The 24879-nt window shown below is 42.5% G+C and overlaps 1 protein-coding gene across 3 annotated transcripts in view; it reads left to right on the plus strand.

Annotated features, from left to right (window-relative positions):
* Window positions 1–24879, plus strand: part of LOC145356463 (platelet-derived growth factor subunit A-like) — a 73512-nt gene that overhangs the window by 20744 nt on the left and 27889 nt on the right. For 2 of the 3 annotated variants that reach the window (XM_080209198.1, XM_080209200.1), the window contains exon 3: window positions 20291–20323. The exons of the other annotated variant lie outside the window; for it this stretch is intronic. In XM_080209198.1, the coding sequence (XP_080065324.1) occupies window positions 20291–20323 (33 nt within the window). The remainder of the gene's footprint in view (window positions 1–20290; window positions 20324–24879) is intronic. 3 annotated transcript variants of the gene reach the window in all.

Consider the following 24879-nt stretch of genomic DNA (forward strand, 5'->3'; position numbering starts at 1 on the left):
GAAAAATATGTTGATATGGTGAGATTAAGGTGGGAAGAATTTGGTGTGGAAACAAACACCAAATGGCCTGTTTGTGTTATAAGGTTCTGTGTAACTTGTAATGTAATCCATCCGAGGGCATGATTTTGACAGTAAATTTCCAGGAGGGGTGTTTTTGTGGTAGAGTAGAGGAGAATGCCATCTTTTGTTTTTGGAAGTGAAGTCTCAATCTGGCTGGACAAACACAAACCATGGTGGATGCTGGAAATGAAAACAGAAAATGCTGCAAACACTCACCAGGGCAAGAAACATCTGCAGAAAGAGAAACACAATTAAAGATTCACATCGGTAATCTTCCATCAGCTGAGAACCTGCTGTCAAATGAGATCCAACAGTCTCAACATTCTCACTCTACTTTGTGATGGATGAATAGTTGAGAATTGTGCATTGCCATCTTATGACATCCAGATTTTCAGATTCGGAAAAGACTTGACCAGAGATTGGCTGATTTGGAAAGAAGACTGTATGATAGTTAGTGCGTTACTCCCACTTGCAGGTTGACAGTGAACTTAGTTAACAATACATAGGTAAGCTCCTGGCTTTAAAATGGTTTTGGTTGAGTGTGGCTGTTTGTAATTGACAGCACAGTAAGCAGTCTCAACACCAGGTTAAAGCCCAAACAGGTTTATTTGGTATCACAAGCTTTTGGAACACTGCTCCTTCATCTGCTGTGCTCCAGAAGCTTGTGGTACCAAATAAACCTGTTGGACTTTAACTTGGTGTTGCAAGACTTCTTACTGTGACCACCCCAGTCGAATGCCAGCATCTCCACATCATGGGTAATTGAGGAACCCAATGCTGCTGCAGGATTTAAAGGTTTCTGAACAAAGAAGTAGACACTGTTTTGATTGCAGTCTGGTTCTTTGCTTCACGATATCTATAAAGATTGTAGCTGATTTAAACACTGGGTCTTGGATGAGGCTATTGAAATTCATCTGCAGAAAGTCAGCCAGTGGGTTTGGCCATTTTCAGAAATGAGCACTTTTGGACTCCCAGGGGAATTGGTCAGACACAGTGGCATTGGGTGATGGATACAATGAGCACCATATGATGCAGTTGGGAAAAATACTGGACAAAGTCTAATGGCCCAGATTTTGCGGTGGGAAACTGTCAGCATCCAAGCCGTCAGTACTTCTTTGAGGCTAAGAGTAACTTCCAGAGTCTGCACATGTGCCTGGAAATCTTAATGTTGCTGTCATTGATTCAATACTTCTCCAGGCTGTTAGATCTGAGTACTGTGGCATCTCCTCGAGAACTGCTCTACAGTCAGGCATCAGGGAACATGGATTTTTATTCAGTCTCCTCACTCCACACTCCAAACATTGACTTCTCACTCAGGGAAGTTCCCAACTAGCTCACCCCACACCCCAGGTCACCTGAAACATTTCCTTAAAGGAGCCATGTCCCAACATAAATAACACAGTGCACTGTTTAAGTTCTAACAACTTCTAATTGGAAAGATATGAATTGGAGAAATTCCCTCTTAGGCAAAAATGCTTGAAGAAGTTATACCTTATTGAATGTAGTGTAATTCGGGTTTGTAACGGATTAGTAAAGTTATACTTACCAGCCCTACTGGCCCTGAATTAATAATTTTACGTCTGTTGAATGTCAAATTTCTCCATTGTAAGAAATTCCACATTTTTTCAATTTATATAAAAATTGTTTCTAATATTTCATCCTCTATCTTAATCCCCTGCGCATGTCCTAATCATTTGTTTTGCTATCTGTAAAAACTTTAAATTCAGAAGTGAAGGGATTCAGTGGTTTTTGATTTCTTGGAGTGATACGTGAGAATGCTTCATTGTGATTAGCTACTTGTTTGATAACATCACTGCTGCTGGATGCTTGGCAATTCCCATTGTTTTGATGCCTAATGTTTGAAAGAGCAAATCCAAGCAATGTGGAATGGCCAGAGCTGCTTCAGGTCTGTGATGGGCACAATTGCTTTGCCGCTGTCCATAAAATGCAGTCCAATAATTTTACCAGGTCAATGAAGGGAAGAGAAACTTTTTAATAGTGTGTGTGACTTCAGATTGCTTTCAAATCTTGGTTTGCTATGTTATAGTCACATGTATTAACATACAGTGAAAAGTATTGTTTCTTGCCTGCTATACAGACAAAACATACTATTCATAGAGAAGGAAATGAGAGAGCGCAGAATGTAGTGTTACATATGAATGTTCCTGTTACAGTGAACCTGATGAAGGAGCAGCGCTCTGACAACTCATGATTCCGATTTTAACCTGGTGTTGTGAGACTTCTTACTGTGTCCACCCCAGTCCAATGCCGGCACCTCCACATCATGAGTAAAATATGAAGGATCATCATAACACAATCAGAAATATTAGAATTTGTCAATGGGAGCAGAAACTTCCCATAAAACACTAAAAACAAATTCCTTTTTCAATGGATTTCTGCCATTTGTACATGACAGTTACTTTTTAAGTTTTTGTTTAGTTGTCATGTGAGTTATTACAGTGTATTTTGGGTAGTGTAGTTCCACAGAAGCTGAACTACAATTCCCTTGATGTATTTCTTTCATACAGTGATGAAACCACCGACATTAATTATTGCCACCTCGTGTGAGTTCTAATGAAGGAACATCAATCTGAAACATTAACTCTTGTTACTTCCCACAGACGCAGCAGGTTCACACCAAAAAGCACAGAGAGAGAGAGAGAACCGGCAGCTGCTAACTGTTTGAAAAAAAATGACAGTCTTAAAGTGGTAATGCATTTAAAGCAGCAATACATTTAATGTGGCAATGCACTTAAAATGATAGCCACAAGGAGACAAAAACATCAATGGATACGAAAATTGGAGAAGACCCAGATAGAATCAATTCTCAAAAAAGGCCCATAAGTAACAAAAGCCTCAAGGAAGAGGCAACATGCCCTCAAAGGAGGCAATGAAAACCTCAGGAAAGAAGCAATGGAAGATCTCAAAGGAGACCATGAAAAACCCTTGAAAGGAGGACACTGAAAGAATCCAGGAGGGCAATAAAAGACACTAAGTGATCAGATGAAAGGCAATAAGAGAATTGCAGATTGGAAACAAGTTGACACTTTGTCATAGGCAGACTCAACCAACAATTCACCAGTAATTTACCAAAGATCCCTAGACAGCACCTTCCAAACCCATGACCACCTTCATCTAGAAGGACAAAGGCAGTAGATACATAGGAACACCACCACCTGAAAGTTCCCCTCCAAGCCATTCACCTTCCTGACTTGGAAATATATCACCTTTCCTTCCAATCTCTGGGTCAAAATCCTGGAATTCCTCCCTAACACTGTTGTGGGTCAACAATTCAAGAAGGCAGCGCACCACCACCTTCTGAAGGGCGACTAGAGACGGGCAATAAATGCTGGCCAGCCAGCAACATCCATGTCCCAAGGATTAAAAAAAAATTGTGAAGCTAAAAGGGGTTTTGATTGAGGTTAAAACAAGTAGAAAGAAAGATTCCATTTGTGAAATGTATATGTCCTGTAAGAACATGGTGCATTCACCTTGGAAGAAATACAGAAATTAAAAACTTCCAACAAACTTGAACTCGTGAACATAAAGAGGAATCCGTGAAGAGAGTTAAAGTTCTAGAGAAGACATTTAAAGCAATAAAAATAAAATGACTGACAGCAAACTTGGAAAAAAGTTGCAAAAATTCACACAATGAAATTAAGAAGGAGAAGTTAATGAGACGATGGAAAACTAACTGAACTCCATGAAGAACAACCAGAAAAGACCAAGTCCTGTGGAAAAATTGATTCAGGGGAATAAAAGCTTGCAGAAGGAAACTTGGCCATGAGAAATTAACTGAAGAGGTAAAAATGTTGAAATTGACAGCAGAATCAACAATCCAGACAGAAAGAAACTGGGATTAGGTGCTAGAACAAGATTGCTGAAGTGATTATGTGAATGAAAAAGCAGCAAGCCTGTGTGGAAAAGTTCAATACAAGATTATTTGGAACTATGCATGGTTAAAGCCCATCAATGAAAGTGTTTGTTTGGACACACAAGATCTCCATCAATTTACCATCACCACTGCAACAATAAAAAAACTGACTATATGACATGGTTTAATTTGAAACTTCTATAGCGGATCAAATTAGATTCCTGAAATTATTGACCCTGAGATTGGACTCCTGTCATACCCAATAAATATTGAGGGACAGGTCGGATTGTTCAGAAAGATATGGATCATTTGAGGAATAGAGATACTCACCAACAGTTGGTGTTGGCATCAAGAAATATTTTCAAACCTGTAACCACCGAAGTGTCTGATCAACCTATTATGGACAAAACTGATGTCTCTGTGGGAGCAAGTAGTAATGAACTGCCTGTGCCGGAAGAGGTACCTGTTATTTGCAGTTCCTGTTACTGTTGATCCAGTGGAAACATCTCAGAATTATACCTCTCAGCAGAAAGACCCCCTCAAAGACTCAATTTACAATTGTTCAACTTGTGTAGAATGTTTAGTTAGAATTTAGGCTTAAGTAATTTGGTTATTGCACATTTTTTATAAGGGAGTTAAAGGGGCAATCACTACATCCCTCCCCCTTTAAGGGCAACATAGCAGAAGAGGGTAACCTGTTTTGGGGGACCAAATGGGGCCAAGAGTGGATAAACACCCCAGTGGGTGGAGTCCTCTGCCTGGAGAAGACAAGTAGGGACTGGGGCAGCCTGCGAGCTGCTCTGGAGCAGCGAGGGGCTTCTAGCTTCTGTGCAGTTTATTTTCCTTGCTAATAAATACACTTTGATGAAATATGTGCGTGTGCATCATTACAGCAGTATGGACTTGATGGGTTGAATGATCTTTTTATGCTGATATGATACTGTACAAAGCAAGATTGTGTAATTTCACTTGATGGTGGCTCTCACTTGTCTCTCATTTTAATAACTTAAAATTCATTGTTAAAGGTTTCCTGGGAGCAGCTGTTACACTTAAGTAGATGATTAACCTTTGTTCCAGTGACATGCCATTGGAATGGAAATTCATTATATCACTGAAGGAGGATTCTGTATTCATGGAATAGATTTTTATCTTTCTTTTTAATATTAGAGAAGAAACTCCAACGCACCTGAGAAACTATTAATATAGTGTGAAAATATAAGTCACCATTGATTTTGACACAACCACCTTTGAATGTCAACTCTGCAAAGATCTGCACAGTGCTTAACTTTGCAATAAAAGTAGACATAGATCCTGAACACCAGCTGTGATATTTATTTTCTAGACTGCGGCGACATTTAAACCTACTACTAATTCCATGAAGTAATTTTTGCAATCATCATCGGCTGAGGTGCGAGAGTGGAGTGAACAATCTGGGATTGTCAGGGTGATAACTCTTGATGTCTCCCTGCTTATGTGTGAAGTCTGAATATTGTCATTGTAAAATTCTGTGGAATGTACAATGGGGAGCGCAGTGTGTTTTTGCATTGTTTAGGACAGGGTAGCACTAGATATTTTGTTTATCTCCCTGGCGTAGGCTGGAAAATTTCCAGACGCAGTGAAGAGTCTGCATTGTTTTTGAATGTTCATTTTTCTCGTACCAACCTGAAGGATGTAGAAGTATTGACAATCCAAAGTACTTATGTAGCCAGAGAAGCTTGCAAGCAGAAGACTCCAATAACCATCTTCTATCAGCAGCGAGCCTCACCATCATCATTAATCATCAATTTAAACCAACTTGTGAACCTGGCATTCCATTACTCTTCGTTCAAGACTATTTAAATATTGAATAAACTTGCTGCTATCAACAAACAATGAAATATAAATCATGAACCATTCACTGTAAAATCCAAACATGAAATTCCCCAATCAGCATCAAGAAAGTTGCTGCAAATTTGATAAAAGTTAAAAATAGTTTTGAATTTCTCCATAAACAAATACTTAAATGCTGTAATTTTTTTTCCTTAGTCTTTAACTTGAGCCGGCTTTAGACCTGCTGTTACAGTATTTTCACTGCTGTTACAGTATTTTCATGATAGATAAAGTATGGTTCACTGTTGTCATACATGTTAATAATAGTTCTGCTGTACATTGTCACCATTGCCATGAAAGATGCCGCAAATCTCTAACCCAACAGGCTGGTCACCCTGAAGTTTTGAAGTTTATTTATTAGTGTCACAAGTAGGCTTACATTAACACTGCAATAAATCTGTTCGGGTACACGGAAGGAGAATTTAGCATGGCCAATGCATCTAACCAGCACGTCTTTCGGACTGAGGGAGGAAATCTAAGCACTGAGAACAAACCCGTGCAGACATGTGGAGAACATGCAGATTCCACATAGTTGGTAACCCAAGCCGGGAATTGAACCCGGGTTGCTGGCGCTGAGAAGCAGCAGTGCTAACCACTGTACCACCCCCACCTTCACAATCATCCACAAGCCCCTGTCTCATTCCACAATCTACATTCTTATGGAAGACCACAAATACCACAGTTAGCTGACTATTATTCTACTACCCACACAGACAGAGACATTCACATATAGGATTCTTCACACTTAGCATCTTTCCAACATTATTGATCCTTTTGATCTCTTCAGGTAAGAGTGCAAAAAAACCCAACCATGTAATACTTTCGATTCATTCTAATTTCATCTCCGGGAAGGTGATGTCCCAGTGCTATTATTGCTAGACTATTAATCCAGAAACTCAGTTATGTTCTGGGAAGAATGATTCAAATCCTACCACAGCAAATGGTGGAATTTGAATCCAATAAAAAAAATCTGGATTTAAGAATCTACAGATGAACATGAAACCATCGTTGTTTGTTGTGAAAAACCCATCTGGTTCACAAATGTCCTTTAGGGAAGGAAATCTGCCATCCTTACCTGGTCTACGAGTGACTCCAGAGCCACAGCAATGTGGTTAGCTCTCAACTGCCCTCTGAAATAGCCTTTGGAGCCACTCAGTTCAAGGGTGACTAGGGATGGCCAATAAATGCTGGCCAACCATCGACACCCATGTCCCACAAACAAGTAAAAAAAATCCTTCCAAAAGCTTGCAGTATAATTAGAATGCTCAATAATAAGCTGCTGAGTCTGTCATTTTTACTTATGCAGACCACGCATGCCTATGATATTATTCAGTTAGGCGCACATCTGGGATAAATTTTATGATAGCATTTTCAACTTAGAACATTGAGGGTTAAGTGACAAGTCGAATTTATATAACCTTTCATGCTGAATGCTCTGCACACAGCAAAGCTTTTGTGCACTCTATTTGTCATCTGAAATTTATCTTTAACAATAATAACCTGCTTAAGAAACTTTAAAGGCTCAACGAGACCTTTTTAATGTGACTAAATATCTGCCTTTCACAACTGTCAGATTTGTTGCAAATGTTGTTGGGGAATTGTTTCATGATGGCTGAGTGCTTGTGTCAGAATAAGAACTTATTCAATGATTTCATAGAATCCCTACAGTGCAAAAGGAGGCCATTTGGCCCATCGAGTTTGCACCAACTCTCTCTGATAGAGTACCTTATCCAAGCCGTTTCCCCACCCTATCCCCATTACCCCACACATTTGCCATGGCTAATCTATCTAACCTACACATCTTTGAACACTAAGGGACAATTTAGCATGGCCAATCCACCTAACCCATACATCTTTGGACTGTGGGAGGAAACTGGAGCACCTGGAGGAAACCCACACAGACCATCATCAAAGAAAAGACCTTTGTCCTGCTGGTTTGGTTTTGAGTCGATGGACTGAATTTTCTTGCGGATGGACAGGCTGCCTGTCTGTGTGAAAATGTCGACAGAGGCCCGAATCCCAAATTCTCAGCCCTGAACCAGATCTGTGTCATTGTCTCGGGCAGATTCAAAATTACACATCATGGGAGACCAGCTAACCTTTGGGAGGGGTAATGAATTCTTTGGGAGAAGCTAAGAGCCCTCTGGTATTGTTAGAAGTAGACATCAGTGTACTTAAAAAGTGCCAAAACTCATTGAATTTGTCAAAGAACTGTCAAACCATCAAAGAAGTTGTCACTGCTGCCTCACAGTGCCAGAGACCCAGGTTCAATTCCAGCCTTGGGTGACTGAGTTTGTGCATTCTCTTCATGTCTATGTAGGTTTCCTCCTGGTGCTCTGGTTTCCTCCCACAGTCCAAAGATGTGCAGGTGAGGTGGAATGGCATGGTAAATTGCTCCTTAGTGTCTCGAGGTGTGTAGGTTAGAATAATTAGCCATGATAAATGTGTCGGGTTACTGGGATAGGGCAGAGGAGAGTGGCTGGGTAAAATGTTTTGTCAGAGAATCAGTACAGACTTGATGGACCGAGTAGCCTCTTTCTACACTGTAGTGATTCTAACTGTCAAAATCCATTGGAAATGTCAAAGCTAAATGTGGAGTTCAAGAAAGTCAGTGCTGGCTATTTCACTCTTCAGTTTTAATAATTTTGAGTGTTATCACTATAGGATTTGAGCTGTCTGACAGGTCTTATCACCTAACATTCTCACAGTGGGTCATCTGTTAATTGAGCAATTTGATTGATTGCTCCAAGAGGTTATAGGAAAAAGATGTTTGTTCTTATAAGAGATTAAGTACTTAAATCAAATCATTATTTTTACAAGAGATTAGTCAAAGGAATTTCAATTAATGTTTTATTTCTAAATGTTTTACTTCTAAATCCGAGTGTTTTTCTTTAAATAGTGATATAATTAACAAACACAACTTTACTTTAGGTCAGCATGTCCCTTGATGTTTGCTCATTGTGGATACCAGGTGGGTTGGCATAGAGAGGGTAAGGGCAAAAATAGGGAGTGGTGTCATGGGTTGGCATAGAATCTATAAAGGGCCATGGGTGAATGGGGGTGTGGGGGTCCATGGGGTGTGATGAATGGGGGCATGAGGTGTAATGATTGTGCGTGGGGGTGTGAGATGTGTGTGTTGGTACACAGAGGTAGGCCTTCTGCTCAGTTCGCGTTTTCCTCTTTCCCCTGCACTGCAAACCCAACCTGGGAAATGTCCTGACTCTATGCACCTGAACCAGGTGAAAATCCTTGTCTAAGTTCTACAGATTTTACATATCATGTCAGGCCACTATATATTTCTGCTGCCCTTTGAGTTAATGCGTTCAAAGTAATACTCACTGCTAGTTTTACAGTATGACTATTTACTAAAATTGGTGACACAGGCATTTACACATTTTTTTTAGACACAATTTTTAACTTGTGTATAAGAAAAATCTCAGAAGCCGTAACAAACCTAGGCAAGAAGTCAGTCAACTGACTACTTCAATAACTCCCGATGGGATTTCCTCTTGCTGGGAGTTCAACTATTCCCAAGACAAAGGCAATCAAAAATGGTGTTTCTTCAAATCCATGCTGGTCAGTCTTGTGGGGCTCAAGGTTGAACTCCCAGCTATCTCCAGTCCAGAGAAAGGTCTTTTTAGTTTATTTATTATTAGTCATAAGTGCACTGTAATGAAGTTTCTGTGAAAATCCCCTAGCCACCACACTTTGGTGCCTGTTCGGGTACGCTGAGGGAGAAATTAGCATCTTTGGGAGGAAACTGGAATACCCAGAGGAAACCCACGCAGACACAGGGACAACATGCAAACTCCACACAGACAGTGACCCAAGCCAGGAATTGAACCTGGATCCCTGGCAATGTGAGACCGCAGAGCTAACCATTGTGCCACCCTTGGAGAGTAAATAATAATTTGGTGAGTTAAATACTCTTCAGATGTGTGGGGCATCCAGATTCCTGATTCGATTTGACCACTCAGGAGGAAAGAATGAGACAAGGTTGATTTAGCTAGCATGTGAAACACATTGCAGTAAGTTTTAAGAGGTCCTGCTGATGTTTCAGGAATGGGTATGTGGCCTTGCAAACCTGATTTGTAGCACACCCGATTATTGTCCAGTATCTTCAGAACCTGATAATGAGGTTGTGCTACCAGAATTCACAGACTTCCTTACTATGTGGAAGTGAGGTTTGCATCACTCCGTTAGTATCTCAGCCATAGAAACCCTTGTGTATTATTGTTGTTATGATCTAGGCCAGAAATTCCAAGATGTTTTATGAAGATAACCTAAATCCTAAGTTTTTATTTGATTTTGGCATTGGGGTGAGTACAAGGTGTTTCACTCCAGGTATGATTCCTAGTTGCCACACTCAGCACCTGCTTGAGCACAGAGGGAGAATTTAGCATGGCTAATGCACCTAATCAGCATGACTTTCAGACTGTGGGAGGAAACTGGAGAATCCAGAGGAAACCTACGCAAACATGGGAAGATCGTGCAGACGCTGCATTGACAATGGCCCCAACTGGGAATCGAACCCGGGTCCCTGGCACTGTGAGGCAGCAGTGCTAACCAATGTGCCACTGGGAATTGTCTAGCAGATCAGGCATTTTGCAGCTCATATCCAGCCCCACCTCATCTGCTCTTCCACAGTTATCATCCATTAGGACTCCTCCTTTTTTGGTTGGGAGGGCTGCACGTTTCCATCGCTGTCACCATGGCCACTCCTTCATTGGCTGTTAAACACAGCAGGACCTGGAGAGATGGAAATACCACTTTCCCTTGCTGGGTTGCCTTTTTCAAAAGGGCATGCTTGGGAAACAGTGGCGGAAAATGAACTGACGGAACTCACCTTGGAAGTAAGAGGTAGATTCTGCTGAGGGGCCTAATCCTCAGGCTTTAGCTTAAAAACAAATCAAGAGTCAAATATCTTCAATTTGTTTCATTGAAATGTTTCGGTTGTCTGAAGAGGTTCTTCAAGTTTGCTTCAGAAAGCTAATGCTGCCATACGGATCTTATGAGAATATAAACATAACTTGTGGCAGATTTTGTTTCCAGTTCTTTCTATTTTTGTTCTGAAAATGTTTTCTTGCTCTAGCTGGGAATAATTAAAAGAACCTAATTTCAGCCTTACAAAGATGATTGTTTGTTTTTTAAAAAAAGTACAGGCTTCATTTGTTTTACTCCTTAGCCAGTGGAAGTGTTTTATAGCTGACAATATTTGGCTGAGGTTTGAAACAGTCAAGATCTCTTTTTTTTTGCCTCTCTGTTCCCAGGTTACAATAAAGCCCACAGAACTCTAGAGGGATATTGTGTATTTAGGGCTGCAATGTTATTGATGTGAAAAATGAGGTTTGAATGTGTTCAGTGAATGGGGGGAGGGGGTTGGGAGCACAGGGTGACACAATGGTTAGCATTGCCTCCTCTCAGCACCAGGGACCCAGGTTCAACTCCAGCCTTGGGTCAAGGTCTGTGTGGAGTTTGCACATTCTCCCCGTGTCTGTGTGGGTTTTCTCGGGTGCTTTGGTTTCCTCCCACAGTCCAGAGATGTGCGGGTTAGGTGAATTGGCCATGCTAAAATTGACCTTAAGTGTCAGGGGGATTAGCAGGGTGAATATGTGGGAATGGGGCCTGGGTGGGATTGTGGTCAGTGCAGACTCGAAGGGCTGAATGGCCCTCTGCACTGTAGGGATTCTATGAATTTAATAGTTCAGCCCAAATCACGACAGCACTGGCTATCATTCCCTTCCCTGATTTTGAGTCTCTGGCTAACTTGATGTGTGCTCGACTAGCAGGATATCGGCGCAGTGCCCTGCAGAACTTCCTGAAATTCAATGCCCATGTTCTCATCATCCTTCGGGGCTGTCTTTGCTTAACCATCAGACTGGACTTGCGTAACAAACTGAAAATCAAAACCACATTTCCAGCTCCAGGCAAAAGGAAAGTAGCACTATGTTTGATCCAATTAGAAAAGACTGCCACATGTTTACAAGGTCACAAAGATACTTACCGATGAGGGAGGTTAATTCAGTGATCTAGAACAATCTTGAACACATTTCACGGCTGCACTTAATTGGGGTAGAATAGAATAGAAATGTATCCATTTTTACAACCATAAAACCAATGCAATCAGGCCCAATTTTAGTGCGATAAAGTTATCTGGGAAACATCTGACCTGAAGTTTTGTCCTTTTCAGGCATTTTTGGTGCCCATCAGTCATTAGGTCCCTTTAAATATGTAAATGAATAGCCTGATGTCTGCTTTATGTCCCTTCACAGAATTTGGACAGTGAACAGATTTCAAGTCTGTGCCTCTCAAAACTCTTTAGCAGCTGCTGTTGCCACCTAGGCCAGCTTACTCCCCTGGGCAGCAAGGTGACACACTAGTTAGCATCACTGCCTCTCAACGCCAGGGACATGGGTTCAATTCTGGTCTCCGGTCGCTGTCTGAGAGGAGTTTGCACATTCTCCCCATGTCTGCGTGTGTTTCCTGGGTGCTCCGGTTCCCTCTCACAGTCCAAAGCTGTGCGGGTTAGATTAATTGACCATGTTAAATTGCCCCTTAGTGTTAGGGGGATTAGCAGGGTAAATAAGTGGGGTTATGGGAATTGGGCCTGAGTGGGATTGTGGTCAGTGCTGACTCATTGGGCTGAGTGGCCTCCTGCTGCACCTTAGGGATTCTATAATTCACAGGCATCATGATTGCACCTCCCATTTCCAGCTCCAAAGCTCTTCCCAGGCCATTGGGGCGATTTTCCCCCCCCAAAAATTCTAAGTATTGAATTCATGTAAAAATTGGAGTAAATCTGTTCATTTTTCAGCAGGATTTTCAAAATAATTCTCCCACACTGCATCACAGTATGAATCATGCTAAAAATCAATGAGCAGGGCCTATTACCATCGGAGAGGCTGGCAGCATTGCAGAGTGGGTCACTGCACATACACCGATCTGTCAGCACAGAAATTGATGCATACGCAGTAGCCCTGCACTGCCGACTTCCTGCTCGCTGGCCAGCCCTGCAACTCCACCTCGCTGCTCCTCTGACCCCCTCCCCAAAATCTCATTGGCCAGTCCCAATTGCTGGCCACTCTCTATCACCCAGCCACACTGCAGAGTGGCAACAGGATGCCCCAACCCAGTGTGCAGTGCCATTTTGTCCCTTGGGCAGTGCCAAGGTACCAGGTTGGCACTGCCAAGCTGGCTTTGCCCAGGGGACATCCCCATCCTCCCCCCCGGACCTTCTGGGGGGCCTTAATGGCACCCTCTTCACTCCAGCGGGGTTGGGCTGCCAGCTGCCAGCTCCCTGCAAACGGAGAGTTGTTGTAAACCCTGCTGAAGTGAAACCTCTTGTTGTGGGGTGTGGTGGGATGGGGTGGACGCTAGAGGGCTTGGAGACTTCGGTGGGAAAAGTTTCCCTATCGCTCCTGTCAAGGTTTTTTATTGCTAACTGGCTGAATCTGATCACTCCTTCTATATTCCAGAGAATAGCAGCCTAGTTTGTGTAGTTTCTCTTCATAATCTAAACCCCCCCACCCCGCCCCTTCAGGGCCCTAGTATCACTTTGGCAACTCTGTCTTGCTCTCCCCCCAGTGTCAATATATCTTTTGTAAAGTGTGGTGTCCTTGAATATCATTAGCTAACCCACTAATGATATTCAAATTCTATTAAAATTTCTGGTGCTGAGTTGACGCCGTTGGAAATCTGGTGCCCAGAGACTCACGGAGGTTGTGGTACCCAGCAGGAAGCCCATTTCTACAGCGAGACAAAGCTCTGACTGGTCACAGCTGTGGTCATTTGTAAAAGTTAGGACAGTTAGGAGTGATCTGATTGAGCCATTTAGTATTAAAAGGAATTGATAGACGTGATAGGGAACCTTTTCCACTGATGATGGAGTCTAGGACAAAAGGACAGACATAACCTTAAAATCAGGGCCAAGTCATTTGGGAGGTACAGTGGGAAACATTTCTTCCAGAAAATAGTGGGAGAAGTTTGGAGCTCTTTGCCACAAAAAGCAGTCAATGCTAGCTTAATGAATAATTTTAAGTCTGAGGCTTTTGCCAGACAAGGGTATAGAAGGATCTGGAATGAAGGCAGGAAGGTGGAATTAAGCTATGTAAGCTCTGGGCCGGAATTCTCCATTCTTGTTCATCCTGCCACTGCAGCCAGTGAGAATGGAGAACTGAGTGCTCAGCCAAAACTGCAGCAGGACTGGAGAATCGCAGCTGCAGGCGAGGACGGAGAATTCCGGCTCTGACCTCATTAAATGGTGCAACAGACTCGAGGGCTGAATGGCTTCGTCTGTTTCCTATGTTCTAATGTACCATCGTAAGAAGTCTCACAACACCAGGTTAGAGTCCAACCAGTTTATTTGATAGTAATCTCACAAGCTTTCAGAAACGGTGTTCCTTGGTCAGGTGTATGGAAGGTTTTGGTTGGACTCTAACCTGGTGTTGTGAGACTTCTTACTGTGTTTACCCCAGTCCAATGCCGGCATCTCTACATCATGACTAATGTACCATCAACGGACGTGTGATTGTAGGCCTCATGCATGTGAGAATGTCACTCAGTAGTAGGAATAGGAGAGCCTGGGATAAATGTTGGAATGGAATAGTGTGGAGGGAGAAGAGAAACTGCACTTACTGATCTTCAAATGGACTGGAATGGAACCACTCAAGGGCAGTCCCAAGTAGCTGGATGATAGAAGGAGAGACAGTGGAGGGGATGTGTGACCAACCATATTGAACACAGCAAATAGGTTACAGCAATAAGCAATAATCCATCACTATCATTATATCAGGCAATATTCATTATGGCTTTGCCTGGGGCTGTGTGACTGCCTGGAGAAGGGTGGAAGCTGGTTTGGAGGATTTTAACTAAGATTTGGAGAAAAAATCAAAAGGAGCTGAGATGTGATGACATCTGAAGATGATTTATAAAGGAAAGGGAGGTCAGAGGTAGGGTAATAATTGGTCATTTATATAAAGGTTGAGGTGCTTGGGAATGCCGTCAAGAGATCTCCCTACAGTGCAGAATGAGGCCATTCGGCCCATTGAGTCTGTACTGACTACAATCCCACTCAGGCCCTATTCCCATAATCCTACACGTTTACCCTGCTAATCCTCCTGACGCTAGGATCAATTTAACATGGCCAATCAACCTAACCTGCACATTTTTGGACTGTGTGAGGAAACCCACGCATACATGGGGAGAATGCGCAAACTCCACACAGACAGTGAGTGACCCAAGCCGGAATTGAATCTCAGGCTTGGACAGTCTGTGAGATGAACAGCTAAAGGGGTGGCCAAGGTTGAGAAAAGGGAGCTCTCAAGAAAGGTGAGCTGGGGTAGTACAGGAATGTGGCCAAGTCAGTGGGGCATGTGTTAGAGGGTCTGAGGTACAAGTTGAAATCGCTGTTAGTGAGGAATTGTTCAATGCAGCAACTGAAAGAGAACATCTTGGTGAGGAGGTTGGCATGTGGCTTGGTAAATGACAATGTATTAAAATGAAATGAAATGAATAAATAGCACATACTGATTTGGATGCAGTCAGGTTGCCAATATATATTACATCATGTTTTTTGAGCCAAGATGGTGCCAAAAATAGGATGAATAATTTCTCAAAGTAGATTTTAGTTTGAAAAGACCTAATGATTTATATTATTTCTTAAGAACAAGAAATTATAAGTGGTTAAGCCAAATAATGATGTATTTCATGATAAATAACATTTATTAATGGAAATAACCTCACTCTTATATTAATAAATTCTCATGTGTTATCCTAAAGTGCCCAGTGAAGGCTAGGAGCCGGAGTCAGCTATCTGGCCCATCGAGCCTGCTCCGCTATTCAATAAGATCATGGCTGATCTTTTCATGGACTCAGCTCCACTTACCCGCCTGCTCATCATAACCCTTAATTCCTTCACTGTTCAAAAACCTATCTATCTTTGCCTTAAAAACGTTCAATATGGTAGCCTCAACTGCTTCACTGGGCAGGGAATTCCACAGATTCACAACCTTTTGGGTGAAGAAGTTCCTCCTCAACTCAGTCCTAAATCTACTGCCCCTTATTTTGAGGCCATGCCTCCTATTTCCAGTTTTGCCTGCCAGTGGAAACAACCACTCTGCTTCTATCTTATCTATTCCCTTCATAATCTTATATGTTTCTGTAAGATCTCCCCTCATTCTTCTGAATTCCAATGGATATAGTCCCAGTCTACTCAGTCTCTCCCGATAAGCCAACCCTGTCAACTCCGGAATCAACCTAGTGAATCTCCTCCGCTCCCCCCCCCTCCAGTGCCAATATATCCTTCCTCATGTAAGGAGACCAAAACTCTATACAGTACTCCAGGTGGGTGCTCACCAGCACCTTATACAGCTGCAACATAACCTCCCTGTTTTTAAACTCCAAAATGGACTTAAACGGATCTTTAATGAAAAGAACTTTTCAGTAATTTTGTGTACACTTAAAATCCTCTGCTGAGAGTTCTCGACCACTGTTGAGTGCATTGTGTTTAAGCTTGCACCATTGAATTGGTTCTTCACAAGCATAACATTACTTACTCTTTCCAGTAAGTATCCTAGACAGGATGATGTTGCTGTAGTTTTATTAAGTAACTTTTCATTGATCTGAATTTTACATTCAGAATACGCCTGAAGTTGGCAGAGGTGAGCGTGAAACCCAACAGAGATGGCATTGTTAACACGATATTACACTGGTTGGTCAACTAACAGCCATCCAGTGTAAAATATGTTCTGTGAAAGGCTGAGTGATACTGGGGAGGATGGGAGGAGGGTGGGCACTGTGAAAAATGAACGTGCAGGATGGCACTTTGTACATACTCTCCCGGGGGGGGGGTCATCTGCTGCGGAACTGTTTCAGGGAGCTCAGATAGTTATTGTTTAAAGAAATAGTAAGTATTAGCGGAGAATCTATGCTATGAATGTTTGGGCCGCACTATTGTACACAGATCTCAGTCCCCAGGCACACTTGTTAATTTTATTTGAGCCCTGACTTTCACCCCACCCTGGATCAAAAGTAAATGTCAAAAACCTCTGACCTCGTCTGCAGCTGGGATTCTCCACTGCAGTCATTGGAATTGTGGCTGACTGCCAAATTCTCCATTCAGGTTGGTGGGGATGGGGTAAGGATGAGATTGGAGAATCTCGCCTGAAGGCTGCCGAGCCAATTTGCCCACCTGCTGACCTGTAAAGACAGATGGGTGGGCCACAGTGTAAAACCCCACTCGATTGCTGTTCAGTTAATTTAAATTGGCTTCTTGATTGTAGATGGGCGTGATTCCGACTTCCGTCTATGCTGAACGACTGAAATATTGGTCGGAATTCTACTGCCCCGCCAGAATTAGAGTGGGTGAGGGGCGAATGCTGGGCACATCTATAGACGTCGGGTGGGATTTTACAGTTTCGAGATGTGAGGCTGTAAGATCCCACCCATCACGCGAGGCCACGATGACGGTGGGACGTGAGCGTGACACCTTCTTGCGTGATTTTACACACTTCTGTGTTGGGCATGTGCCTGCCCGAGCGACGTAAAGAGTTTGCACATGGCATTTTTACATTGAACTTGATTATTTTTTGGAAAGCCAGCAGTAGTTCAAAATGGAAGGTGAATATTTCGTCAAGTTGGCTGTTTTATTAATTATCAACAGCTCTGTCGACGTGTAAAAGATTTAAACAATTGATTTATGGGATGGTTTGCATATCGCTAGTATGTCGGTCGCTTGTGCAAACGAGGAAACTTGCATGTTGATCCAAATTTAATGATACGTTAAGCTCTCCCATGTCCCTTGAAGTTAAAATTTGGAGTTTATTTATTAGTGTCACAAGTAGGCTTACATTAACACTGCAGTGAAGTTATTATGAAAATCTCCAAGTCACCACACTCTGGTGCCTGTTTGCACACACTTGGAGAATTTAGCATGGCCAATGCACCTAAACTAGCATGTCTTTTGGACTGCGTGGAGGAAACTGGAGCACCCAGAGAAAACCCATGCAGGCATAGGGAGAACGTGCAGCTTCCATACAGGTAGTGATCCAACCTGGGAATTGAACCTAGGTCCCTGGCACTTTGAGGCAGCCGTGGTAACCATAGTGCCACTGCCATAAGTTATATTTTCAAAGGCAACAGATTGTGCCTGTCTGAGAAATTATCAACATTTTAAGAAAGGGGAAATTATTATCTTTATTGGTGAGTATGCATTCATATCAGAAATGTTTAAGAAATAGAACTGCTGCCTGCTTTAGGCATTCTGAGGGATGAAATTTCTTCTTCGATAATTTTACCAAAACAAAATCAATGTAGGTACAAGATGGGAGCTCCGAGTAAGAGGCTGGGATTCTCTGATCTAATTCATTCCTGCCACTGCTGTCAGCGAGAACTGAGAACTTGGCGCTCAGCCAAAACTCCGTTCAGTGCAGCAGGCCGGAGAATCCCAGCTGTGGGTGAGGATGGAGAAATGTGGCCTGTCTTACCTGAGGAATGTGATGAACCTTTCTGAGCAATAGAGCTTTCAGATTATGCTGAACTTTGTTTAAGCGAGAAATATGAAAAGGGGTAATGTATCTATTTGTGTTCACCTAATTAAAGTCCCTTCTATAAATAATTGCAGTGATAAGAGACTGTCGAAAATGTTATGATTCATGTGAGTGTTATATAAGTTGTCCATTTTGAAAGTGTGCTGGGCTTGTGGCGATTTTAAATATTCTGACTGGCGACATTCTCATTGGGCATTATGAGCTTCTCAGAGAAACAAGCAGTCATTTTTGATGGGGGAGAACATGAAACATGAGAACAAGATGTTGGAGCAAGAAAACAAGCAAGAAATGAAAGGAATGTTGTGCACAAAATACTGTAAAACTTGATGTAAACAAGCAAGGCTCCAAGTGCAAGGGAAAATGTTGGCCTGTTGCTGTTTTAGAAGTCCCTGGGGCATAGAAAGTGACGACAGTTGTTCGCATCCATGCCACGTGAAACAGTTGTCTGTTGTTGTGAAACTAGACTTTATTTTGCAGGTCGGTTATTTATTGCTGAGGCACCATTTGTTACTAAATCATCCTCTTTTCTTCAATAGGGCAAAACTGTTAACAATTTGAACCCATTTATTTTTAAGCAGGTTGATGTATTTGTTAAAATGCTTGCCCATGTGTCAATCTTGCCCACATTAGCGCATGAATCTGTGATTGGCTAAAAATTGAACTCCTGAACTGAATTAAGATGGCAAACGTTGACTCAGGAAAGAAGAGGAAGAATTTGTGCAGCTTCCTTTTCGTCAGATCTTGGATGATGCCACACGTATTGAGAAAAGAGAATGGCACGCTTGCGCAAAAGAATGAATGACTGAAGAACTGCAGGCTGTGTCTCCCCAGCTCTGTTGAAAGTCAGTCTGCGGACACTTTTCAGGTTTATTAGCATTTTTCTTTTGGGGTAAGAAGACAACCTGGTGCCAAGTCTAAACCACAAGATCTCAGTTGTCTCCTTCAACTCAGTGAAAGAAACAGCTTGGCTGAATTCCAACCTCCATTTGCAGATAAAAGATGAAATAATCACCCAGACCTGAACTAATTACTCTTAATGTTGGCTCAGTTCCATCAAGCAGTCCACATTTGAGGACAGAGTCGGGACTCTGATTGCACTCGTCCTGTTTTCTTTTAACTTCACGTAAGTTTTACAAATTCGACCAGTTGCTCTAGAAAGTGCTCACTGTGTGAGTGAGGTGATTGATTTTAGATGTTGCCTGAAATACCTGGGGGTTAAGTATTGTAGACATTGGCATTGAAACTACATCAGTGATTAATAATTAATGTCTACTGTGGAACCACCTGCCTTGGCGAAGGAATAACAGATTGGGCAATAAATCTAAATAATACAGAGCTACCAAGAGGTGATATTGCTAGGGGGGTGGGGGTTAAGTGCAAAACTTGTTCAGTCATCACAATTCCAAAGTTGCATCAATGTTATGACATGGGAACAGACATTTCACTCAGATAATAAATGAATCCCATCAAACTTATTTTCTAAACCTCGGTATAATATGTCACTTAGAAATGTTGTTGATACATTTTATTTTCACTTTAGTTTCCTTTTTGCTCTCTAGCAAGCTCGTTAATATCTTATCTGTCAGATTACAAGTTGAACTGTTTGATTGGCTAGGCATATCAGTTCTATTTGCTGAGAGGATTAATACTATGTGTGGTTTTAAAATGCAGACATTTGCTTTGTATTAATCTTGTGTGTGAACTTTGCTAAGTGCGTTTATGTACACTTGTATGGATGTGTCATGCCCTTGCTTATGATATTACAGCTGGAGAAAATCCTCTGCCAATGAATAATGATCTTTTTGACATACTGAAGCTACATTGCAACAAATTAATGTGTTATTCAAATAAATTTATGCATAACTGGATTGCATTTATTTTAGTCTTTCAAAAATATGTTCCAGCTATTTGCATCTTTTTAAAATTTATTTTCTCTCAACAGATTCTCCTGGTTTCAGACCCACATTCAAAATAGGTAGGCCTTGTATATGTACTGTCAGATTGCCTGTTTAAGTATAGTGGGTGGGAAGGTTTAAATTATATCATCAGGATTCAAGCTCAGTCCAGATAAGCAGATAGTGTAAATGATTCAGCATTAAGATTCAATAGTATGATTTGTTTTTAATGCTATGCTGACTGTGTTTGAAGTTTGGTTTTAGAACAATATGACCTGTTTTATAGTTCCATCACACATGCAGCTGGTTTCAAACTGTACCTCTATAATTGGCAAATTGATGTTCGAAGTCTCCTATTAAGCATCCCGTTGCTAACAGTGTCAATTACAGATGTTCAAAATTTCATAGGCCTCCTTCTCAATTAGAGGGATTCTATCGGCCCATGGAGCCTGCACCGACAACAATCCCACCCAGGTCCTATCCCCATAACACCACATATTTACCCTAGCTTGCCCCCGTGACACTAAGGGGCAATTTAGCATGGCCAGTCAACCTAACCCGCACATCTTTGGACAATGGGAAGAAACCAAGCACCTGCAGAAAACCTACGCAAACATGGGGAGAATGTGCAAACCCCACACAGACAGTAACCTGACGCTAGAATTGAACCCAGGTCCCTGGCACTGTGAGGCAGCAGTAGTAAGCACTGTACCACCGTGCCACCCTGATCTTTAATACAGTGAGTGGGTGATGGTAGCAATGCACAAACGTCAAATTACTAATTACTCTTGAGTTTTGAGGCAGAGAATAGAATAAAATGGGGAGGGAAACACATCTTTGTGCAGGAAAGAGCGTAGGAACAAGAAAAATGTGTGGGGACTAAATTCAGTCGAGGTAAAAATGAGTGATTAACCTGCATCACGCCACAGTCAACTAACCAACTTCATGCAGCCTTCTTATTTCAGAATCCAGTCAACACTAACCATATTGTTAATTGGTTGGACACATTATTAGGGAAAAATATGGTAGTGCAGACTCCATGGACTGAAAAGCCTCCTTCTGCCTTACAGTGATTCTATGAACAATACGGCTAACACCATATAAAGCTAGTCTGCACCTCTTAAAGGGGAGCTGCGTTGTGACTGGAGAGGGAGGTGCTGCCATTCTTACCTGGGACATAAAGCATGTGCTTCAAGCTTTTCAGACTGTGTGTACTGGGGAACTTACTGGAGGAGAAGGGAAGGAGAGATGCCCTGTAACCATAAGGGAACCTCCATTCTCCATATGGAGTTTTTCTCCTAATCTAAGAGTCCTCTTCTGCGTGTGGGAGTTGGGGGGTGTTCCCCTTATCCATCGCAGGGGGAGGGGCAATGTCCTGATATTTGTGGGATGGGGCCATGTTTGTGTGGAAAGTTCCCAATGTCTGTGGGGAGGGCACATCTATTGTATGTGTGGGGGTGGGATCCCAATGTCTGTGGGAGGGTGGGGGGGGGAGGGGGGCGTGGGCATGTCCATGGGTGGGACAATGTCTGTTGGTTGGTGGGGAGGGGGGTTTACTTTATAGAATCATAAAATCCCTATAGTGCAGAAGGAGGCCATTTGGCCCAGCAAGCTTGCACCGACTACAATTCCACCCAGAAACCCTATGTATTTGCCCTGCTGGTCCCCCTGACACTAAGGATAATTTTGCATGGCCAATCAACCTAACCCGCACATCTTTGGGGGGAAACTGGAGCACCCGGAGGAAATCCACGGAGACACCGGGAAAACACGCAAACTCCAGAGGCGGCTGTAGCACAAAGGGCAAATGGGATCAAAGATTATGGGGGAAAAAGCAGGAGTAGGCTATTGAATTGGATGATCAGCCGTGATCGTGATGAATGGCACAGCAGACTCAAAGGGACAAATCGCCTCCTTCCACTCCAGTCTTCTATGTTTCTCCTCACAGACAGTGACCCGATGCCAGAATTGAACCCAATCTCTGGCGCTGTGAGGTACCAATGCTGATCACTGTGCCACTCAATTTAACATTGAGATCGGCAGAATCTCAGTGTTGTTGGTGTTTTTAGGCCCCACCTCTTCAGCTGGCTGTGTGATCCTCACCAGCATCAGAGAGATGTTACATTGGTGAGAAAAGGTCTCCGTGAAGCTGGTGAGCTTCTCACGGCTTTTCTCATCTGATCCAATACGCTGTGCAATTTTGGAAAGATTGTACCCAGTGAGTCCAGGGTATTGGTCCAGGGTTATTGAGATTTGCAGCATGGAAACAGGCCCTTTGGCCCAACATGTCCATGGCCCAACATGTCCATGCCACCCAGTTTTTACCACTAAACTTGTCCCATTGCCCCCATTTCCCTCTATACCCTTCATACCCTTCATACCCATATAATTGTCTAAATGCTTTTTAAAAGACAAAATCATACCCGCTTCTACCACTGCCTCTGGCAGCTTGTTCCAGACACTCACCATCCTCTGTGTGAAAAAATTGCCCCTCTGGACACTTTTGTACCTCTCCCCTCTCACCTTAAACTTATATCCTCTAGTTTTAGACTCCTCTACTTTTAGGAAAAGATGTTGACTACCTACCCTATCAATGCTCCTCATTATTTTGTAGACCTCATAAGATCACCCCTAAATCTCCAATGCTTTAGGGAAAAAAGACCCAGTCTATCCAGCATCTCCTTATAACTCAAACCATCAAGTCCCGACAGCATCCTAGCATATCTTTTCTAGTATATTATTTAACTGGAATAATAATATTCTTTCTATAATAGGGTGACCAGAACTGTACACTGTATTCCAAGAGCGGCCTTACCAATGTCTTGTACAACTTCAACAAGATGTTCCAACTCCTTTATTTAATGTTCTGACCAATGAAACCAAGCATGCTGAATGCCTTCTTCACCATTCTGTCCACCAATTACTCCACTTTCAAGGAGCAATGAACCTTTACTCCTACATCTATAACTATATTCACTCCTACATCTCTTTGTTCTATAACTCTCTTCAATGCCTGACCATTAACTGAGTAAGTCCTGCCCTGGTTCAATCTACCAAAAAGCATCACCTCACATTTATCTAAATTAAACTTATTCTCCATATATGTGGCCTGCAGCCAAAGCAGAGGGCAGGAAATTCACAGGTGCCAGTTCGCTGGTGGATGAGATCACACACCAGGGCAGCGCGCAAAAGAATGTTGATGGATATGTCCAGAGATGTTGGGGTGCATTGGGAAAGCTGTCAGGAAGCCTGTGCTAAGTTGGAGGAGCGTCAAGGAGTCTAGCAGCAACTTGGCACAGTATTAGGTGCATTGGCCATGCTAAATTCTCCTTCAGTGTACCCGAACAGGTGCTGGAGTGTGGTGACTAGGGGATTTTCAAAGTAACTTCACTGCAGTGTTAATGTAAGCCTACTTGTGACACTAATGAATAAATAAACTTTTCCAGTATAGAAATGTTGGTAAGTCTCTCTCTCTGTCTCTCTCTCTCGCACTCGCGCGCGCACACACACACACACACACACACACACACACACACACACACACACACACACACACACACACACACACACACAGAAACACGCACATACTTTGTTGGCTGATGTTACAGCTACTATTGCACCACATACACGAGTGAGCTGATGTGGAACTTAAACTGTGCCCTTCAAGATTAACTTTATGACTTATGATATTTATTACTGATCTGGAATCTAGATCTTGGTCTGCAGGGGACAATTTCAAAGTTTGCCAATGACATAAACTGTGAAGAGGACAGTGTAGAACTTCAGAAGGACATGGACAAATTGGTGGAGCGGGCAGATGGTTTGTAGATGAAGTTGACTGTGATGAAATGGTTCAGTCAGCAGTTAGGAAGGCAAATGCGATGTTAACATTCGTGTCGCGAGGGCTAGAATACAAGAGCAGGGATGTACTTCTGAGGTTGTATAAGCATCTGGTCAGACCCCATTTGGAGTATTGTGAGCAGTTTTGGGCCCCATATCTAAGGAAGGATGTGCTAGCCTTGGAAAGGGATCACAGGAGGCTCACAAGAATGATCTCTGGAATGAAGAGTTTATCGTATGAGGAACGGTTGAAGAACTTGAGTCTGTACTCAGAATTTATAAGATTGAGGGGGGATCGTATTGAAACTTACAGGATACTGTGAGACTGGACAGAGTGGACGTGGAGAGGATGTTTCCACTAGTGGGAAAAACTAAAACCAGAGGGCACAACCTCAGGCTAAAGGAACGATCATTTAAAACAGAGATGAGGATGAATTTCTTCATCCATAGAGTGGTGAATCTATGGAACTCTTTGCCGCAGAAGGCTGTGGAGGCCAGGTCATTGAGTGTCTTTAAGACAGACATAAATAGGTCCTTGATTAATAAGGGGATCAGGGGTTATGGGGGAAAAGACAGGAGAATGGGGATGAGAAAAATATCAGCCATGATTGAATGGCAGACAGATTTGATGGGCCTAGTGGCCTAATTCTGCTCCTGTGACTTATGGTCTTAAGTATGAGGTGATGCATTTTAGTAGGAAGAATATGGAGAGACGATATGAAATAAGGGGTACAATTCTTAATTGTAGGAGCAGAGAGATCTGGTGTATATATGCACAGATCATTGGAGGTGGCAG

Source organism: Carcharhinus amblyrhynchos, chromosome 21 (assembly GCF_965287045.1).
Source record: "Carcharhinus amblyrhynchos chromosome 21, sCarAmb.v2.hapA, whole genome shotgun sequence".
NCBI lineage: Eukaryota > Metazoa > Chordata > Chondrichthyes > Carcharhiniformes > Carcharhinidae > Carcharhinus > Carcharhinus amblyrhynchos.